Genomic DNA, 20,595 nt, shown 5'->3' with positions numbered 1-20,595 from the left:
CAGTCTGTACTGAACACACTTGTAAGCCTGCTGGCGTTTTCCACAATGAACAGTGTGTTGTGGCAGGAACAGAAAGGAAATGCTGGTCACCCACCGTACGGGTAGTATCTTTGCTATAGACCTGCTTGTGCAAACTTAAGTGTTTAATGGACTTGCTTAGCATAAGTATGTATCACAAAGAAAAGGTGGTGTGTGCAACCTAAAAACCACACTGTACAGAAGAGTCTGGGAGAGCATTGCCCTAAAGTGACAAATTTTATTGCTGTACATTAAATACAAGGAGAAAAAAAAAAAATCAAAGAAACAAGCTCCTGAGAAGGGATCTGGTTATGTTTTATCAACAACAAGAGTTGCGGGAATTGTATTAAACACAGGGTATAAAGAAGGGAAATATTCTAGGGACTTTTGGGGGCCTGAAGTCCCTGAAGACTTAAATTCAGGAAATCACTTTGGTCATCTAACAAGGGGACGTTTTGGTTTCCATGGAGCACAGTCAGCTTTACATGTTACGATGAGCTACCTGGTCTCCGTGAGTTGTGCCTTGGCCTGATGTCACATGTGGGGTTCACCATGTGTTTCACCATCCAGAAATTATTCAAATAGAATGAAGCTCTGACAGTGAGAAGCCTGTGCTGTTTTATTGGCTTGGTAATTCTAACAGGCCAGACCAGTGAAGTTCCACACAGGGTGAGTGTGTTTGCCTAGAGGAGACTTCTGGCATGAAGAGAGGAGGCTTTGGATGCAATTATAGCATCAGAGGTACACAGCTTATCCTAAATTATTTTAAGTCCACTGTTTAATTCTTATTTTCTAGCTAAATGTTTCACTCCATAATTACTTGCATCTGAACAGAAGCAGAGGGAGTGGCTTAGGCTGGGGTTTGCTATCAATGACTGCATTCAGAGCTTGCCACTGCTAACAAAGGTGAATGTCAACTTAAAATCAACCTGTACCCTCAGAGTAACCACCTTAAAGAAGTTAAAGCACAGGTGAGTGCAACTTGCTCTTTCCATTGGTGCAGAATACTCGCTCACAGCCGCTCTCTGTAACACCACCCTCTCTCCTAGCAATACTAAGGATGCTACAGCAGGAGTCCTTTAAATCTTGACATTCAAAGAGTGCACAGAAACACTTAATCCTTATTGTGACGACTCCTGATCAGTGGCGACGTGGCAGCATTTACAGAACACTGTGATCAGTTTGCACCAAACCACAGTGTGGAAGCTTTAAATGAGGCAGGAGTATTTATTCACCTACTGTCTTCAGGAGCTGGTGAGTCAGTTCCTGTCAGCTCAAGCAAACTTTAAACAATGATATTCTATAAGCACTTTTCTGAGATTAGTTACATCCCCACATGAACATAAATTCACAAAACAGGCCGCAATGAGACATTTCGCTGTCGAGAAACAAAGGAGCACTTGTATTGGCAGTTACCAGAGGGGTGAACTAGCAGACATCTAAATTTTCCTCCTGTTGGTATATTTGGAAGAACCTGGCAAAGTTCGTCTCACCTGACAGAGCTCCCCTTTTCAGACTCTGCAGTACAGTTCAGGGTACTACGAAAACCAGCAGAAGCATTAAGTCCCCCACCCACATCTCTCCCCACCATGAGCAATGGGCAAGCGATGCCAAAAGGACAATCCCCAGCAGACAGAACCAGCCACTGAACAAAGGAGGGAGAACCCAAGAGCATCCCTGCGCAGATGCTTCCAGTGCCACGTTGCTTTCCAGTGTGCTAACCCCCTTCCCCTGCCCTGTCAGGCACTAAAACCTCTCTCCCTGCCTTGCTTCAGAATGCTCCTCTGCCTGCCATTACCTGTTCTCTGCTCTGAAATGTCGGATCTCTGGGCCAACTACAAATGGAGACGGCGGGTGGCGGGTGACGTAGCTGGGACCCAGCCATGGCTGAGCTGATTCTCCAGTCAGAGCTGCGGCAGGACCTTCTCCTGCTGTTCCTGAGACGAGCAGAGCACCTTTTGCAGCTGTGATGAAGGCTTTTCCTGGAGGAGCACCGTTTCCAGCCCTAATGGTTACGCACACCCCGCAAAAAGAGTAATTGCCCCCACCCTGACCCAGGCCCACTCAGCAGGGGTGTTGTAGGATAACAAGCCCCTTTCCCCCGGGCTCTGAGAACTGCTGAAACGCTGCATTTCACTGCGCTTCCCCGACAAGAGCAGTCCTGCTGCTTTACATCTAATCTTGCACGGAACAGAAGGGAGAGTCGGGAGCGGTGGCCAGAAGCCAGCAGAGCAGGAGACAAGTGGAATCTCAGCCCTCCCGAGAGCACCAGTGGTGTTGCACATCACGGCTCTTTCACACATGGAAGCAAAGCACAGCCACAGGCTAATGCTGGCTAGTGACGTAGGTACAGATATATCTATCAACAGATATAAAAACATTCACTTGGTGCCTTCTTTTTCCTTTTATAAAAATCCTTTTATAAATCCATAGTGGCGACACACTGTTGCAAGCTCAGGATACCAGAGAACATCTTTGGGAATGAAGGGCGTTCTTTAAAGGACTTTTTTTCCTCTGGAAATTCCAATAATAGACAGCAGACCTGATCTGGGGTATCTCCACCTCCCAGTCCTGGTGTGATTTCACACCTGCGTGGTTTCCCTGGAACACGACTCCAGCTGGCAGACCCATTGCTGTGCCTAGAGCCCTCCGAGCTGCTCAGGGCTCTGATTCCCATTCAGTGCAGGGCTCGATAATGATTTCCTGGAACTGGACCTGAGGGAACAGGCAAAGGTGACAGACAAGGCAAGCAGGCTATTTCTGTTTCAGGAAGCAATGTGGGCAAGAAGCTCCCAGCCAGGCCTGTCACACCTCACCGCAAAGGCCATCACCCTCTGTACAGCTAAAGCCCCAGTTCTCAGTTTCATGAAGTTCTGGAGCTCTTGGAGCTGCCCCAGTTCCATCCTCAATCATTATAAACTGACAGCTCAAGGCCATTTATAGTCCAACCATGACACAGCAGCTTCCTTTGCTCCCCAACTAACTGCAGCACTGAATTACGGAGGGAGGGAGTAACTTGGCTAAACTCATTTGGAGGAATATAATTTCCTGGAATTGGCCTTTGTTTGCCATTAATGTTTACTGTGTTCCCGTATCTCCTTCTATTTCTATTAGTCATAATAATAAAGCCATTACATTTAAACACAGAAGCCAAGCCCACTTACTTTACTTCCTCGTACTTTTTGCCTCGATAGAAGTTACTCTTTTTAATCAGATACAGCAGCACCAGGTCACAAAAGAAGGCTCCCTGCAAAGAGAAAGAACTTTAAAATATCTTGAGAGTAGAAGAAGTGTTCTGATTTAATTAGCAATGAGCATTAATTAGAGAAGAATACATTGTAGGAGCCATATTTTCCTTCATACTCCATGTAATCTTAGGGGTATTTAGACTTCAAGGTACATTAAGATCCTGCCTTTGAGACAGGACACAGACACGCACCTGACCGAGCAGTCAGAGCAGCAAAAACTCTACTGGAGAAGATACAAACTAACCCTCCCATTTTATCCTCGTAACAGGTCAATGAGGGATCTGGGTCCCAATATGGTACTTTAAGAAAATACCTTCACTTACCGCTCCCATGAGAGCAAGCCCCGAACCGATATTGATAATGGTGGGAATGATGTTAAATTTCCCTGCCTAAAAGAAAAAAAGTCACGAAGTACTCGGTGAAAGAACAACTCAAGAAACAAATTGAAGGGTGTGGTATAACACCGGGGAAGCTACTAGTGCCTGTGGGTGTGTTTTGTTAGCAACAAGCAGGTACAACCAGAGATTTGCAGTGAACAATCTTGGAGGCTAAAGTTCTGTGTGCCTCAGATCCAACTGTCCATGGCTGCATTTCTAAGCCTGTGTCATCCCTGGGTTAGGCTTCTTTTCTCTGCAGTGCATATGCATGGAAAACATGTCTCTGGGGCACATTTACTTCTGTCAGACTTTACGTGAGCCTGGTTTTAGGTAGAGGAGACACAGACTCATCCACCCTCCAGGTCATCTCCTTTCTTATGTAGGGTGAGCTCCACATGGATGAATGGCAAGAGCCCTTGCCTACGACAAGCCAGGGAGGCTGTTCTCATCCCAGCGCTGCCTTCCCACTAAGAAATATCCCCCACTTTTTTTCTCTCCAGGCTCTAAAACATTCTGCCCTGGGACCTCACCTTGCCATTCACCATCACATCAAAGCGGATTCCATACGCTTTAATGAGCGTCCGGTAGTCGACCCCCTCAGCATCCCGGTAATATTTGGCAAACCTGGAATACAACAATGTTGATTTTAACTCCATCACCTGCCCTCCCCCGCCTCCAAGAACCCATCTGAATTCCCCTATCTCTTCAAACAGATCTATTCCCCTGTCAAAAACAGCTCTAAGGTGCCATGAGCATGGCTCCCTCCCTCCCCTCCCCTGCAAAGCCGCGTGCCCGGCTGGGGCAGTGCCTGGCACAGCCTGGTACTACCTCGCTGCCAACCTCCAACGCCTGCGAGTCAAACCAGCTCAGCCCAACTGCAGTACTGCATCGTATTCTCCTCTTTACTTACCTGAAGTTGTACCCAGAAGAGATGGATTTTTCTGCAAACTTGTTATCCAGCCGGCTAAAAGAATAGTGAGGATTACATTCAGAAGGGGCTTTATCAAGATCACAGTTCCATTCAATCTGAATTCCTATCACACCACCCTTAATGAAAGAGAGAGACAGTGTGAGTTTTTTTTTAAGCTTAGATCAATTAAAGTGTCTTCAAATTTGTCAGATCCTTGGGCAAGATTTCCCCAGGGACAAGACCAGCTGTGCTTCTGGTCACAGACACGAGCACACGCACTTCTGCACGGGCTAAGGTCATGCTTATGATCCCGGTGCTGGTATCCTAGGAGGAGGTTTCTCATCCCAGGACACTGATTTCATTCATTTAAGTGGCTGTAACATACTTCAGTGGAGAAGAGGCTCTTTCATGCAGGGATGAGGTTTGCAAGTGCAGAAGCCAGCACAAAGCCTACACTCTTCTCACCCTGTGCCTCCCGGGATGTCGCAGACTGGCCCCATCTTCCCCCCTGGGCTGCACAAACAGGGTCACAGCCTCTTTGGTGCTGCAGCCCCAGGACTCTGTGCAGAAATGTGTCCGTTCCCACAGAGGAAGCCTCCTGGGGCATTCTCTAAGCAGAGGAGCCCCACTGGCCTTCCAGAGTTCTGGGTGTAGTAATGTTGAAATTAAACAAAGAAACCCTGCTGGCAGGACAGCGGTTTGGGCAGCCCTAAGTAACAGATAACTGACCCAACCATCTCTTCCAGAGGAGCCACAGCATCCTGCCTCCCATTCCCTGGGGACAGGATAAATGGGACCAGCTTGACTTTAAGCACCTCTCCACTGCACCCTGGGCAGGAGGCAGTTTCCTGGGCTCTCCTCCCCACCAGCCAGCAAGCCATATGGCCAGTTGAGAAGCCACACGAGCCCCAGGGGCACTCCTACCTCCAAGGCCATTTCCTGGAAGTCGCTCCCAGCCCACCTGACGATGTTCCCCAGGAGGAAGATGGGGCAGTAGGGATGCTCCGTGCTGTAGCGGCAGCTCTTCAGGTAGGACTCGTTGTCGGTTGCCAGCACATTCACCCTGCATGTAGGGAAAAGGCAAAGCCACCTTGTCTCCCTCTTTGCTTGCCTGCACAGCCTATGCCACCAAGACTGAAGAGACGAGGTTTCTCCAGCACCCTCGTGCACAGCAGAAATGGCACCTTGTCACCAGCCTCCTCACCCTGAGAGCCTTTCCACTGCTGGCCCAGCGAAAGCAGTCTGCCCACACAAAAATGACCTCCAGGCCAGACAGGGACTAGGCCAGCTGAATCTGGGCTCAAGAAAGAACTCATGTGGAGCAGGTTGTCAGAGTGGTCCAGGGCCACCTGGTTTTCTCAAGGAAAAAAAATAAAGATGCCAGAAATGTCTAGCTGAGCCTGGGGGAACAGCAAGAACACACTCCTTTCTATACACCTATATTTTGTTCATATTGTAGCAGCAAATGCAAACAAATATTGTTAAATATGCATTTTCCCAGCCTTATCCAGGCACCTTCATTTTTATGGAAGAGGAGGAATATCTGGGAGCAGAAGCAGCTCAGGAACTTGACCATGTACTGGCTGGTGGACAGATCCATCTGCCTTAGGAGCTCTGGTGCACCCCATGCTGTAGGATCCATCGCAGGTGAAGCACAGCCTTATCCCACTTGCTCTCTGAGAAGCTCCAAGTCCTCATTATCTCTTTGTTCCCGCACAGCCTGAAGCCAAAGGCCTCAGAAGAGGGAACAGGCACCTCAACACCCCAACCCTCAGGCAGGAAGAGGACAGTGGAGCAAACTGGGGTTATTTGTTCTGTGATGGAGAGGACAGAGGGATCTCCAAGCACCTGCACTTACTTGGAGAACTTAAACTTGGGGAAGCGGATTGAGTTCTTGATGTAAACAGTGAAGTTTTCTGCACTGGCGAGAAGTGGTTTCCTGAAAGAGAAGGGTTTATCTGCTTTACGTTTGTACCCTGCCCACATGCTAAAACTTGAATTGCCATTTTAGAAACAGCTCGGTTTCATCCCGCGGCACTAGGTCAGCCGTGCCACTTTCCCCACGCTGCCAGCAGGGAGTTGGTGAGGAGTGTGCAGGTTGGGGAGGAAGCAGAGAGCTGGAAACAGCTCTGGGACAGCCAGTGAGCCAAGCAGGAGGGAACAGAGGGGTCAGTAGTGCCAGGGAGCCATGCAGAGCTCCCTCCTGCACTAGAACAGCAAACACTCAAGCAAGCGTCCAAGCAGAGGGAACCCAGAAACTGCCCTGAATGACACACAGGCCAAGCAGCTCAAGCCTGGAAACAGCATAGGATGGCCACGTACTTGGGCTTGGATCTTTTCTCCACTGGGCACCAGGCCAGTATCTCACAAGTCCTCCTGATACTGTCCCTGTCTTTCAAACAACGGCCAGTCTTAACTCCTGCAGCACAGACATCACAGAAAAGGTCACACAGAGCAGCCACCTCTTCTCCTTGCCTACAGGGCACTCAAAAATCAGACGCTTTTCACTGCCACCTTAAGCCCTCTTCCCTGCTGTGCAAGGGCCTCTCAGCTGGAACAATCACTCTCTTGTTGCTTCTCTGAGCAGCCCCAGGGTGCTCTGGCCCAGCCACCACAGAGCTGTAAGCAAGGCAGCAATCTTCATAAAAGATGGTAAAGAAACAAAAGTCCTTGCACTCTGTAATCAGAGATCTCTGGGGTTGTAACCAGGCTGATACCTCTGAAGGAATCTGCCTCTACCAGGAAGAGTTCAGGAGGAGGGACCCTTCCCTTACCATTGCCAGCCACCACCGCTTCCCCCGCCGGGCAGTCCTCATCCTTGTCACACAGGGCGTTGGGAATGCTGACACTCTGCGAAGTGGAAGAGGACAGAAGTGAGGCCTGTGACTGGGCACGAGACTCAGAGCGGTAAGAAAGTGCTGCTGATGTGGGGTGAATCCTCTGTAGGATGGTGAACACTGAAAAGGTGCAGCGGAAGTGGTAACTGCAGGTCATGTGCAAATAGCTCGAGAGTATCACACCACCAGCAACACCATGGCTCAGCTATGATGTCCTGCTTTTGGGCTCTGCTCAATCTGGGGAGGGACAGGCTGTGGGAAAACCCAGGCATCACCTACCACTCACCAAAACCAAGCAGGAGGCCACAGTACTTCACCTGAAGAGATAACCCTACCTTTGACTTAAGCCACAAGCTCTCTGAGCTCAAAATGACCCTTCTCTGGGCTGCACGCCGGGTTGATGCAGCCACTAGAGGACAGCCACGTCCTGAATGAGCAAGCTGTGCTCTCGGCCTGGGCCACCCCGCTGCTTGCCATATGGAAAATTAATCTCTGACAACTCTCCCTGGATGGCCAGTGTCCTCCTCCCGCAGGCTCTAGCCCATTCCGAACCACGTCTCCACAGAGGACATTTCACCATGACACGGAATGACCTCATGCCTCTGGCCCATAAGGCACATTCTGGAAGGTACTAAGCACCCTCCCATATCCTGAAGGTAACGAAAGCCTGAGTGTTCAGCCCTTCCCAGGACGGGGCTCTTAGAAAGTCTCCGCTACCCGTAACTAGAATCATCTCAAAGCTCTTTTCCCATGGCCTTTTCTGACCCTGAGTAATCACTGCTCTGGTCTCATCTCCAGCTGGGCAGATGTCCAACACCTTCAACTAAAGTCAGCAAGACTCTACATGATCAGTGCCTCTAGAAATTAAGACAGCTGAACCTCCCAGGTTTGCAGTAACCAGTCCAATTTTCCCAACTGAGATATTACACTACAGAGAAAAACCGTTCGCCTTTCATCCTTCCTGTATCCGTTGCTCCCCAGGTGTCCTCTGTCAGTTCTTACCCCCGGTTTTGTAGGGGTCTGGGGGCCAAGGGGCTCAGTTCTTCCTACCTCAGGACATGTGGCTTGCCTCTGGTTTGGGGTCACAATCAGATTCGTCATGACAAAGAAGACATTTTCACCCTAGAATAAACAAAGTAAGGCAGGAAGAGTTACAAAACCTGTTTTACTCTTAAAGTACCTGTTTACAAGAAGGGGGCAGTTTTCTGCAGAATAGTAAAACCCCACTCTCTCCGGATGCTTTTCAGGCTGAGATACAACAGTGCCCTTTGTCTGGATATTTTTTTGGATGCAGTCAGGGGGTCTCTATGGCTTAAGCAGTTCTGCTTCAGAGACTGTGCTAATTTGATGAGCAGGACTGCTGAGCCTTGACTCGCTGGCTGCTCGGCGAGCGCACGTCCTCCTTTTCCATCAGGACAGGGTGCCTGACCAGGGATCAAAGGCACTGCAGAGCTGGTGGTGTTTGTTCTCAGCCAGGGTCAGGCTGGCCACCCCAGCTCTGCTCTTACAAGCCCGAGCTCACGGAGCGAGGCAGTGGGGCACAGTGCAGCAGCAGATTTAGTGCAACACCGTGGACATGTGACAAAACAACACAAAGCAGTTCTTCTAGCACGGCTTTAACAGAGAGAATACAGAGCCCTTTATGGAGCCGTTGGGATGACTGTCTGAGACATGCAAGGAGAGACTTGACTGCATTTTCATCCTCCAAATCCTTACTTCTGGCAGTGTTGTGTCTCCGCTGTATTTAGGCAAAGCCACAACGTGCATGGGTGACTCCCGTTCTGGAGCCTTCCCTTCTTTGCACATTTACAGCTTCTATTTAGTCCCTTCCCCACATTCAGCAAAAAGTTAAAACAGTTCACTTTTTCCCTGAATGGTTTCCCCTTAACAACCAACCACCAAAGGAAACCACACGGAAAACAAGCCTGAAGACAGTTGTACAGTCAGCAAGAGGGGAGAGAAAGCAGCTTGCCATGGCACTGCAGATGGAGGCTGGTTGGCCCCTCAGAAGTGAAATGAATGCCGAAATAAACCATGTGCTTCTACCATTTCTGCTCCAAACTGTGGGCACACAGGAAAGGGAGGAGGGTCAGTAATTGCACCTGCAGCTACAGGAACACGGGTGGTCTCCTGACAGACTGGGGAGCCTGACCCTCCTCACGCTGAGGGGACACACATAACCATGAGAGCCAGCCCACGATCCTGTCATGAGACAGGGCAGCCCTGAGCATCTCGGACAAAAAAATCCTCAGCCATGACAGGAACTGCCAGTGTGTCAAGCCCTGGCACCTGTAACACTGGTTGCTTGTGTGAATGAGCACCTGGTGATAAAACACCTGATTGGGAGCAGACTCTGGACTCCTGCACCCACAAGGCTGCTCTGAACCACAACAGGGAACAAGATGTTTCTGCAAACCTGTTGGAGAACAAGCCCAGCCAGGTGAATCCCTGCTCTACATTAAGCTTAACTCCAAAGTGCCACTGGTTCACCCTGTCCAAGGTCATTCTGAGCCCTCAGTGATGAATTTCAATAAGCTGAGTGCCTGTCGTTTATTCCGGAGTCTCTCAGAAAACCCCTTCCAACACACAGCCCTGCCTTCTGCACATAAAAATCAGAGATCTCAGGTTTCCATCCACGAGAGGAAAGCTTGGTGCTCTCGCACGCACCTGACTCGCTCTCCTTCCCTCACTGTGCTTTGCGTGGGGTGGGTTTACCCCACATCCCACCAGCCCTTGGGGACACAGGTATGTCTGTCCTCAGCAGGAGGGATGCAGTGGTCAGCAGCCGCAGTGGCAGGATCAGGAGAGCTGCCCCTGCTCTGTGGAGGAGATGGGGTTTCTCCCCGCCCTCACCGCCTCCTGATGTCTCTCCAGTACAAACCAGCCCACCCAGACTCAGCAGGACAGCGCAGGACTCTCCCTCCAAAGTGAAATGAGAGATTATCCAGTAGTTAGCAGACGCAAGTCACTTAATGCACTGGCAGCAGCCATTCAGATACTCCTAAAAACCCATGTGGGACAGACCTCACGGCTGACCTGAGACATTCAGCAGACAAACAGTAATCAGCACACAGAATCACAGAATTGTCTCGGTTGGAAAAGACCTTGAAGATCATCCAGTCCAACCATTAACCTAGCACTGACAGTTCCCAACTACACCAGATCCCTCAGCGCTGGGTCAATCCGCCTCTTGAACACCTCCAGGGATGGGGACTCCACCACCTCCCTGGGCAGCCCATTCCAACGCCCAACAACCCCTTCTGGAAAGAAATCCTTCCTAAGAGCCAGTCTGACCCTGCCCTGGCACAGCTTGAGGCCATTCCCTCTTGTCCTATCACTTATTACTTGGTTAAAGAGACTCATCCCCCCTCTCTGCACCCTCCTCTCAGGGAGTTGTAGAGGGCCATGAGGTCTCCCCTCAGCCTCCTCTTCTCCAGACTAAACCCCCCCAGTTCCCTCAGCCGCTCCCCATCAGACCTGTGCTCCAGACCCTGCACCAGCTTCGTGCCCTTCTCTGGACACACTCCAGTCATTCAATGGCCTTTTTGGAGTGAGGGACCCTGCTCCACACGGGGCAGGAAAGCTCATGAGATGTCTACATTTGCACTCACAGCCCACAGAAGTTGCTGAGTTTCTCTGTGAGTCCAGGGTCTAACATCACCATGGTTGCTGGAGGCTGATGTACACCGGGGCAGGCTGCAGTAATGCTGGATTCAATATCGTAGCCTGATGGCACAGTCATGTTTGGCTTCACGCTGCCTTAGTGCAGATATCTGCGTTGCAGAGCACACCAAGAGGCAGAGCTGGCTATGTTCACTCAGCACACCACTCTACAAGGCCTCCCAATAAACCAACGCACAGTAACAAGACCACTGAGTCACAGGAGAAACATCTGACAGGTTAAAATACTGGTCGGCGTCACCATTTCATTTCTGGGTGTGCACACCATCCACCTGCTAAGTGTCCCAGGGCTTCCACACAGCCTGGACAAGAGGCACAGCAAGCACACTGCCTGGCCTTCCTGCTGCACAGCACCCGAGGCTGAGGCTTTGCATTGAAATTGGTGGAGATGCAGAGCACAGATCCACAGGTCTGAGTAAACGTGGGCTGCAGCAGGAGGAAGGTGAAGTTTTATTTCTGTGTCCAGACAAGTAAGTTGTTCAATTTACAGCTTTCTACCCCCTGTCAGCACAGGAGCCTGATCCTCCCCTCACACCTCTCCGTGCACATGGTGGATACTAGCAGGGAAAGCACAAACAGCTCCTGGCAAGAAAAGATGGGCAATTTCCAGCCTGGTGCCGGGTCACATCTGCTGCCATCTCTTCCCCTTAAGCATCAGCTATGATGTCACTTTGTCTAAGTCAAGGAAGCAGCAAGTCAGGTTTAGCCAGACACATTTCAAACAACCCTCATCACTCAAATTGCACCCCATTTTCTTTCCATCTCCCCCCCACTCTGGGCTGCTCTAGCCCCGGAACAGAAGCCAGCAGACACTTTGCTCAGCTGAGCAATCCCACTGCAGTCCCCGGGACTTCTGCTTGCATGGTGCTGCTTGCCAAGGATCACAGACCTTTGCGAGAGAGACAAGGCTGCTTTGATATTTGCTGGGAAGACCTAAGAGAAGGCACAGCATCGCTTTCTTGTAGCCCACCTCCTGCTTATCCACAGGAAAGACCTGGATACATCACTTCAGCCTTTCCACCAGCAACCCAGTGTGTTTCTAGCTGAACAGCAGAGACAGTAACAGCCGGGTGATGTCAACTGTGCTGGGGTTTTTGGTAGTGTCGGAGGGGGCTACAGTGAAAAGCTTCTCAAAAGCTCCCCTGGCTCCAAGTCGGACCTGCCTCCGGCCAAGGCTGGGCCAATTAGTGATGGTGGCCATGGCTCCACGATAACATATTTAAGAAGGGAAACCTGAGAGGGGGTTGGGACTTTGAGGACAAGTTATGAGGAAGACACTTCTGTGAACACCAAGGTCAGCAGAAGGAAGGAGGAGGAAGGGGTGCAGCAAAGCAGAAAGCCCCCCTGTATCTCGTGGTGAGATGGCAGGGCCACCCCTCTGCCACCCATGGGGGTCACCAGAGGAGCAGGGACCCACCTGTGGAAGAAAAAAGCCCCCCACTGTTGTAGTTTGGCACTGGGAGGACTGCAACATGCAGAGGTGAGGTTGTAACATGCAACCCACCAGAACATCTTGAGAAGAATGCGTCCCGTGGGGAGGACTCATGGCAGAGAGAGTTTGGGGAGGACCGTCTCCCATGAAAGGGACCCAACGTGGAGCAGGGGGAGGAATGCAGCAGAGTGCTGCCCCCCACCTTCGAGGAAGAAGCCACAGACTGACTGCACCCCCCATCCCCTGCCCCTGTGCTGCTGGGGGAGGAGGTAGAAATATCCGCTACAAAACTGTGCCCAGGAAGAAGGAAGGGGTGTGGGGAGGTGTTTTTAAGATATGGCAACGCTTCTCACTGTCCCAGTCTCATTATCGTTAGTGTTTTGAATTAAAGCGACGGGTTTTCTCTTCCCCTAACAGCCTGTCTTTTGCCTGTGACCGTTAATGGGTGAGCAACCCCTCCCTGTCCTATCTCCATTCCTCAGCCTTTTGATCCATTTTTCTTCTTCCCAGCGCTGGGGGGAAGGGGGGAGTGAATGGCTGCCCTCTGGGCTCAAAGCATGACACCAACCTGCGGAGGGATCACGTAGTCTGCAACATCCCACAGCCTCTCCCCCAGCTCTGAGGTGTTGGTGAAGGCTACCCCTTTCAGCTTGGTGATGACAGAGCTCTGGAGGGATGTGTCTGTGTCCTGATAGCCTTTCTTGACAACAAACACCCACCTGCAAAGAACACAGCAGGCAGCAGCATTAGCAAGCAGGGTCAGGGAACAAGTTAGCCAGAGAAGATTTACACCAAGGCCAAACACCATTCAAGGGCAAATCAAAACATGCCAATGACACCAAACCCTCTGCAACTACTACTACAAATTTAGAATAAACTTTTTGACACAAGCTGTGCATATCTACAGCACTGGAGGAAAAGTCAGGACCAAGACCCCACATTCAGGGAAAGGTGTAATAAGTGGTCACAGGGTAAAAAAACAAAGCCTCCCACCTCCCTGCCCTGTGCAACCTCCATGGAAAGTGGGGAGGGCAGGGCTCTGTCTTCCTCGAGATGAAAAATAATATCAGCTTTTGCAAGTTGCAGTGTGGTTGGTTTCACAAATAGATGACTTTCTCCCATTTTAGCAGTCTGCCATCACAGCCCATGGCTGGGGAGATGCAATTCCAGCAGGTGAACTGAGTATCACTAACAGAAATCTGTAGGGAATATTCTCAGCTGGATACAGGATCTTTTGTAAGCCAGTGGGATGGTAACAACCTGACTGCACCCTGGCCCCTGCGCTGTGCTTCAGGCTTCTCCCCAGCACACCTGGAAGAGCTGTTGCCTCGCTAAGCACTCCCAGGAAAGCTTTTGCTTACTTCTTCCCACTGGAAGCAGCAAGAGCTTCGTACCATAGGGTGAAAACCTCTCTGGGTTAAATGAAATGCCTCCAGCTTCTCCACAATACTGCCAAAGTCACCTGCCAAGACAACAAATCACCCGGACCCTTGAAGAAGCTAAGGGTGCTGGGGCAGGTTTTGGGAGAGGGACGCAGGCTGCATTTGCTGGCACAGCTCCCCTTTGCAGTGCACTGACCTGGAGTGCCCTGCTGCACGCAGAAGGGGAAAGCAGCCATCTCTGAGGCTGAGCAGCACCCACATATGCTGCCCCTCGCCTGCTACTTGGGACAAACCTGAATAATAATATTCCCCACCCCTGTGAAGTTTCCTACTTTCCTGTTTTCCCCAAGAACACTGTTTTTCTCTCCCAGGAGGGCTAAAAAGCAGACTCTTACATTTTCCGCAGTGAATTGGGGCAGAAATGGCAGCTACATGCAAGAAATGGTCCAGAGGGGTTTGACAATCACAAACCCCAAGCCAGCCCCTGAACAGGTACAGGTACGTAATCAAGCAGCCAGACTAACACTAGCCACCGCTGCGACCCGCTGTAGCCCCCAGCCACACAGGAGTCACTGCAGGCACCATCAGCCACGGTGCCAAAGCCTTGCAGAAGGCAATAGCTGCCTAGGGAAGAAAAAAGCCTGTGTGGCCTAGACAGTCTCTGAACACCCACGGTCACTGTCATGCTATATCCCTCTTGGACGGAGGATGTGTCCTCGGCAGTGTTATCTACAGGATTCCTCCTTTAGCAGCTAATACGTGCCAGACTGCTGAGACTTCATCTCTGCCCTGCTAACTAAAGCAGGCTCCGGAACTGTGCCCCTTTCTATAAATAAACCCAGCACGTCAAAATTACTCTGCTATATTTAATCAGTGAAAACAGGAGGTGTGAGAAAGGTGAAGGGGCTCAGAAGCACAGACAGTGAGGGTAAAGACCTATGAATCACATTCTGCAAAGCCTCAGAAACTCCAGAAGCAATGGCCCCAGGCATCGTGTAGGCTGGATAATTCCAGGTCTGATCCTACGAGCTGCAAGGAGTGTTGCTGTGCTTGTTACATGTCAGTGTGACCAGCTTCTTGCAGAACTGGGCCTTTTCTGAGAGGTGCTCTAGCTATCTCCATGCCAACTTGCCCTGCTCTGAAATAAATGCCAGGCAGCCAACTTTCACGCTGCCTCTGACTCCGCAGCCCCGGCTGCTGCAGCCCACTCCAGCCCAGAAATCTGCCACTTTGTGCTTGGTTCCCTCCCATTTAGACTTGAGCATGTCATGCAGTCATGCAGACAGCCCAGGTTTGTCCCAGGGCTCAACAACCGTGGCCATAAATGCTGTTGTTTCTAATGAGTCAGGAGTTAAGGTTTGGCACCATTCCCACCAAATACAGAAATAAAGGCGTAAATAATGCAGTACAAAGCCATACTGCCATTTGATCTATTTTTAACCCAACGTTAATCTGGAGGGTAGAACTGAATCTAGCAATCTCTAGCAGGTGAAAAATCAGATATAATATATTAGACATAACAAAATCCAGCTGTATAAACAAGCATAACTATCTGCATTAAAATCATAAGGCACAGCAAGCTGTCACTGTATGCAGAGTATCCTATATTAATCTTCATCACAACACAGCAAGCAAATGCAACCGCAGCAGTACGTGAAATGCAGGGTGATTCTTACCCCACCAGGTAAGCCAGAATGGAGAGCTGCACCACCCGATAGAGAATCCCCACCTTCTTGTTCTTCGCAATGACGTATTTCTCAGTTTTATAATCAAAAAGCGATAGAAATAAACCCTTCCAAGCCACCTGCCCCATGCTCCCGGCTCGCTCTGTACCGGTGGCTGGAACAGGCAGCAGCGTTTGCAGCTCGCATTATCCACACGTGCTCTGCATGGAAACCTGACACACCAACCCCTTCAGAGAAAGAGGCTGATCTCCTCCCTCCCGGCAGCTGCTCTCCGGCAGCAGCTCTCGGGTTGGAAACCAGCAGCTGCACTACCACGAGATCCTTCCTCTAGCTGCTTTCCAGCTAATTCATCCTCTGGGGAAGCCCCCACCTCAGTTTTGCCCCCAAGCTTCATTCCCTCCCCCACAGTGACAAAATGTTTATAAGGAAACATGTTACAGCATGAAGGGTGTTACAGCATCCAGGGTGACAGAGCTAGAGCCTCTCAGTATTGAAGCCTTTATTCAGCCTTTACACGATGGCAAAGCACCTGGTTAAATTTTTAACTTCTTAAGTGTTTGCATGAGCAAATGAGGACTTGGGTCCTTACCAGTCATCCAAAATACCTGCCTGGCTATTGTATCTTCCCACCAAAAACCCAACTTAAGAAACTAATAAATAAATTCTGCATGTGGTTAAGGGATCAATCACCACCACGTCTCGCTAAAATGCACGGTGAGTGCTGAGCTGGGCACACACAGATACAGAATGTAGTGTCTCATGAAATACCAAAGGGAGAGGAATAGTTTAACCCTCACTGAGATAAAAGTTGTTTACTAGCCAGTACTACAAGAGGTGACTCTCAGTCTAACAGAGGCATTTGCATGTGCAAGGACATGAAATGATCATTTCTTAAGCCAAGAAGGGTGGACACTGTCTCCTCCCCATGGGAGACGTGGACTGCCCACAGCTGAATCCATTAGAGAGCATCTACTCAGAGACATGAGCTGTTGTATCAGACATGAAGTGCAGGGTTTACAGCATTCATGCATGAGCACCCAATTAGCTCACACCTGAGCACTCAATTAGCTCACGGGGCTTTGTCAGGACAGGAAGGCTCTTGGGATTACACACTACGCAACTGTGGTACATGCTTGAACATGGAGGCAGTAGGCAGCGCAGCGGGGTGACCTGCTCCAGCACACACACCTCTGCTCTACACAACTCTCTTCCCAGGCAGAATCATTCTCAAGACCTTGGGTTTTGTGAAAATTTTATCCTTCATCCTCCTTAAATTCTGTATCAAATTTAAACAGATGGATCGGATTTTTAAAGAATATGTGACAAGGTTGCTCCAAATCACAAGAGAATCACAAACAGTGTAATAATGAACGAAACACTATCCTCAAAATACCTCATTTTGTTCCTCATCCCACAGCCATCCCTAGAGTTTCCTTCTGCAAAGCGAAAGAAACCTTTCTCCAGCAACTGCAAAACTAGAACAGAAATCTGCCTGTGGCCTCCTTTTAACCCGGCGGCTGCTGCGCTCCCCAGCCCCAGTCCCATGGCGGGCGACTGCTTCTGCACGAGGCTCTCTCACGAGGGGCTCCTGGGGCCACGGGCAGGCTGCCAAGGGAGCGAGTCCCCCGCTCCCGTGCACCCCCTGTCCGCTCCACCACCCGGGCCCAAGATGTGGGAGAGGTCACCCCAGCCCCAACGCTGCTCTCAAACTTTGCAGCCACCCTTTGGACTCGGCGCAAGTGAAGGGCTGGTCTTGCTCCTCTCTCCCATTCCCCACGTCCTCTCCCTTCCCTATCGGCACACCCACATGGGCAGCCCCTCTTTATCTCACAAAGCATGTTGGCTACTCCCCAAGTCCCTCCCGGAGCCCTCTTTCTCACTCAAGCATGTTACTCACAGTTTCCCTCATCCTCAAACAGTAGCTGGCCCCTGTACCCACCCCTCCTCACCAGATGCCTACAGACCAGACTGTCACTAGTTCCAGTCTTAAAGATCCTCTGTGCAAAAGCCTGAAGCACAAATAAAAAATCTTAAAACATATAATGACCAAAGGAGACAAAAACTTCCAAGAAAATGCACTCCTGTGGGGAGAAAGGAGACCACAGTGGTCCATGAAGCCAGAAACAAGTAAGGAATAAAGGTAGGCTCAGCCTATCTTCCCTCACCACTGCCCAGACCCCAGAGCCAAGCAGTTAGTGCTGGGGCTGGGCACACGGAGACTGACCCAGTCCCAGGAACCAGAGCTGTGTGGAGACAGGAGCATTCTAAAGGAGCCACCAGCTGATCTTCTGCCCAGTCTGCTCCTAGATGAGACACTTTGTAAGCACATGCCGCTGGGTGACAGCCAAACAGCATCTCTGATCGCGGGTCTGGTCCCGCAAAAACACCATCTGCTTGCCCTGGCCCTGCTGAAACTGCCCCAGCGACAGGACTAAACAGCAGGTGTATCCCGTGTCTCAGGACTGCCCCCACCATTGCTCCTGCTACACTAATGACACCCAAGTTCATGGACAAATGAACTATCAGTGGAGACAAGACAACCCTTGGTAGTGTCTGGAGACACGCCCCCCCCTTCATCCCCATCTTCCTCATCTGGCTGGGTGACTGCACAGGCTAAAGTCAGAAAAAGAAACTTGCCAGCAGTTAAACAGTGTGTTACCTCCTGGCCTGGTTTTACTTAGTGGCACAGACACAGGTCTGCTATGAGTTTTTGTAATTATTTTCCAGGTCAATTAATGTGAGAATGGATTTACACAGGTTAGAGAAAACGTTCCTTAGAGTGAGAATTGTTCCTGCTATAGGTGTAACCTGAAGATGTCAACAAGGTTTGATCACTAAAAAAAAAAAAAAAGAGGATATAAAACTGATACTTTCTTGGTGTTTTAGAGCCATCAAGTAGAAGCACAGTTGCAATAGTTGATTTTGATTAAAAAGCTTCAATTTGTATCAAATGTTCCTCAGAATATTCTGAATACTGCTCAGCACAGGCTAGATTCATGCTGACAACGGTGTTGTTGGCATGCTTTTACAGATATTTTTCTTATCACTTTCTAGTTTTCACAATCTTATCTTTTTTCTTGCCTGGAAATTGAGATTACTGGTGTGTTTCTCAAAGTATCTGTGGGTTGTTCAAACATAACCAGCTTCATTCCCGGGGGGTAGTAAGTAACCTAGCAAAATCTAATCATCATCAATTAAAGACAAAAACCAGTAGTTACTCTTAGTCCTCCTCCAGGGACTGAGGCTGGATCTTTTCTGCAAGCTATCTCCCTTCTTGAGTCCAACGTTTTGAACTTCCCATGGAAAAAAAACAGTTGTGCTTTTTTCCCATGAGGGCTATTTACTCAGTCTTGAAATTCTCACAAGGAGGATTTTTCCTCTGGTACCGAAACTCTCCCTTTCTCTCTCTCTTTTTTAATGCCTTACATGCTACATAAATCCTCATACTGTTCATGGCAATTGCTTTCTCATTATTCACGCACAGTCATAGGATATATGTCCCTGTCTGCTCAGACTGCTCGCTCCACCTGTCAGTACCACTCCGGTGGTATGCTGCCCCAGAGCTGAACTCAGCCCAGTCACGAGCCTGTAAACACCACGTAAAGGGACTGTGGAAATTAAACTTCAGACCCCTGCCCTGACACGGTGGCATTTAAAACACAGCGAGGTCACATCTGCAACTCTATGGTATTGTAGCATAGAAACATTTCAAGATCAGCCCTGTAATATCTTTAAATTGCACCCAAAAGAGACCACGTGTTTTCCAGGCAATGGCAGGCAGCCCTGGCCAGTACAGACGTGACTCATGGGTGACTGCTGGAGGTGTGTGTTTTAGGCACTTGTCTTGTTCGCTTCCAGCTCCAAATGATCACCCCCAGGCACTCATTCTCTCAGTGATCCCCACTCTGGCCTTTACTGAGCTATCAAGTGCAACAGAAAACATCAGCTTCCAAACGCATGACAGCTGACTCATAAGATGCTGAGACATTTCTGAAGCACTGGAAATGCTCCTGCAGCAAATGCCTGAGCGATGCAGATGCATCATCCTTTAGAAATAGGCGCCAGACCTGCTACTGAAATAGAAAAGAGACAAGGAGCAGAGGATGTAAATAGGAGATAAACTATTTTGGCAAGGAAATGAACAGTGGAAAAGGCAGAGGTCAGCTCTCTCCATTAGTGGTTCTTTCTCATAGTATTGTACTTGTAGGTCAACATCTAAAAAAAACCAAGGGGAAGAGTTGAACAGGTTGAAAGAGGAAGTTGCTTTTAAACCACAGCTCATGCACACGGAAACACAGGGAAATCAGTAACATCAGGTATAGGCTGCTTTCTGAAGATAATAGGTTTTGATGCAAGAACAAAGAAACCTGTGTTCAGCCTGCAGTGAAAAATGCTCCATTCAGGTTATCTTTTAATCCTTGCTGTGACTTTGCAGTGTAAATAAGAAGTTGCCACTTGCCAATGAAAAATTGACAAAAATCAGCCTCAGTATTTGTCCTCCTAACTAGCACCACTGCACACCCAGGAGCAATGGAAAAGGAAATCTTTCTTTCGAGGAGCTATTAGAAAAACATTCAGGTTTTCTTTGCTTAGAAATGGAATCTGTGGAAAGAGTCTTGCTGTCATTATCTACAGGAGCATCCAAAACTGTCTGTAGGAGTGAGAAATGGAAGCATGCTGAAGTTCCAGAATATATTCTCATTTTCCAGGAGAGCCATTTTCAGCCTTTGAATGCATTCCAGATTGCTCCCCCAAGTCTTGAATCCCCTGTACAGCGTGCAGGAGGTCTTGTTATCATTAGCCAGTGTGTTTATCCACTCCTCTCCCCCAACCCAAGAAGTGAAAGCGCTTGAGGAAGAGGCACAGAAATGAAATAAAAATACTGAACATCTAATGAAACTAATCCATCATGCCCTGTTCTGTGAGACAGCTGGCACTGAATCAGATAACAGAAAGTAAATAAAAATGCACATAAAACACTGCTGAGAGATTGAGTGCAATGTTAGCTGGCACAGCAGTATTACG

At 49.4% G+C, this 20,595-nt stretch overlaps 1 protein-coding gene across 2 annotated transcripts; it reads right to left on the bottom strand.

Annotated features, from left to right (window-relative positions):
- Positions 1-236: 236 nt before the first annotated feature.
- On the bottom strand, positions 237-15,876 carry P2RX5 (purinergic receptor P2X 5). 2 transcript variants are annotated; one of them, XM_074890424.1, is made up of 12 exons: positions 15,562-15,876; positions 13,072-13,222; positions 8,393-8,512; positions 7,328-7,403; positions 6,876-6,972; positions 6,412-6,492; positions 5,478-5,616; positions 4,554-4,690; positions 4,174-4,267; positions 3,590-3,655; positions 3,183-3,265; positions 237-2,733 (listed from the first exon to the last, which is right to left on the bottom strand). In XM_074890424.1, the coding sequence occupies exons 1-12, from the start codon at positions 15,696-15,698 to the stop codon at positions 2,658-2,660; spliced, it is 1,257 nt and encodes a 418-aa protein (XP_074746525.1). In that variant the 5' UTR covers positions 15,699-15,876; the 3' UTR covers positions 237-2,657. The 2 variants fall into 2 exon arrangements, with proteins under 2 accessions (XP_074746525.1, XP_074746526.1); XM_074890425.1 differs by having other exon boundaries at positions 8,441-8,512; positions 15,562-15,872.
- Positions 15,877-20,595: the final 4,719 nt, after the last annotated feature.

The sequence above is a fragment of the Strix uralensis genome, chromosome 20 (assembly GCF_047716275.1).
Source record: "Strix uralensis isolate ZFMK-TIS-50842 chromosome 20, bStrUra1, whole genome shotgun sequence".
NCBI classification, from domain to species: domain Eukaryota; kingdom Metazoa; phylum Chordata; class Aves; order Strigiformes; family Strigidae; genus Strix; species Strix uralensis.
The sequence above is the reverse complement of the archived record's forward strand: the minus strand, read 5'-3'. Positions and strand labels throughout refer to the sequence as shown.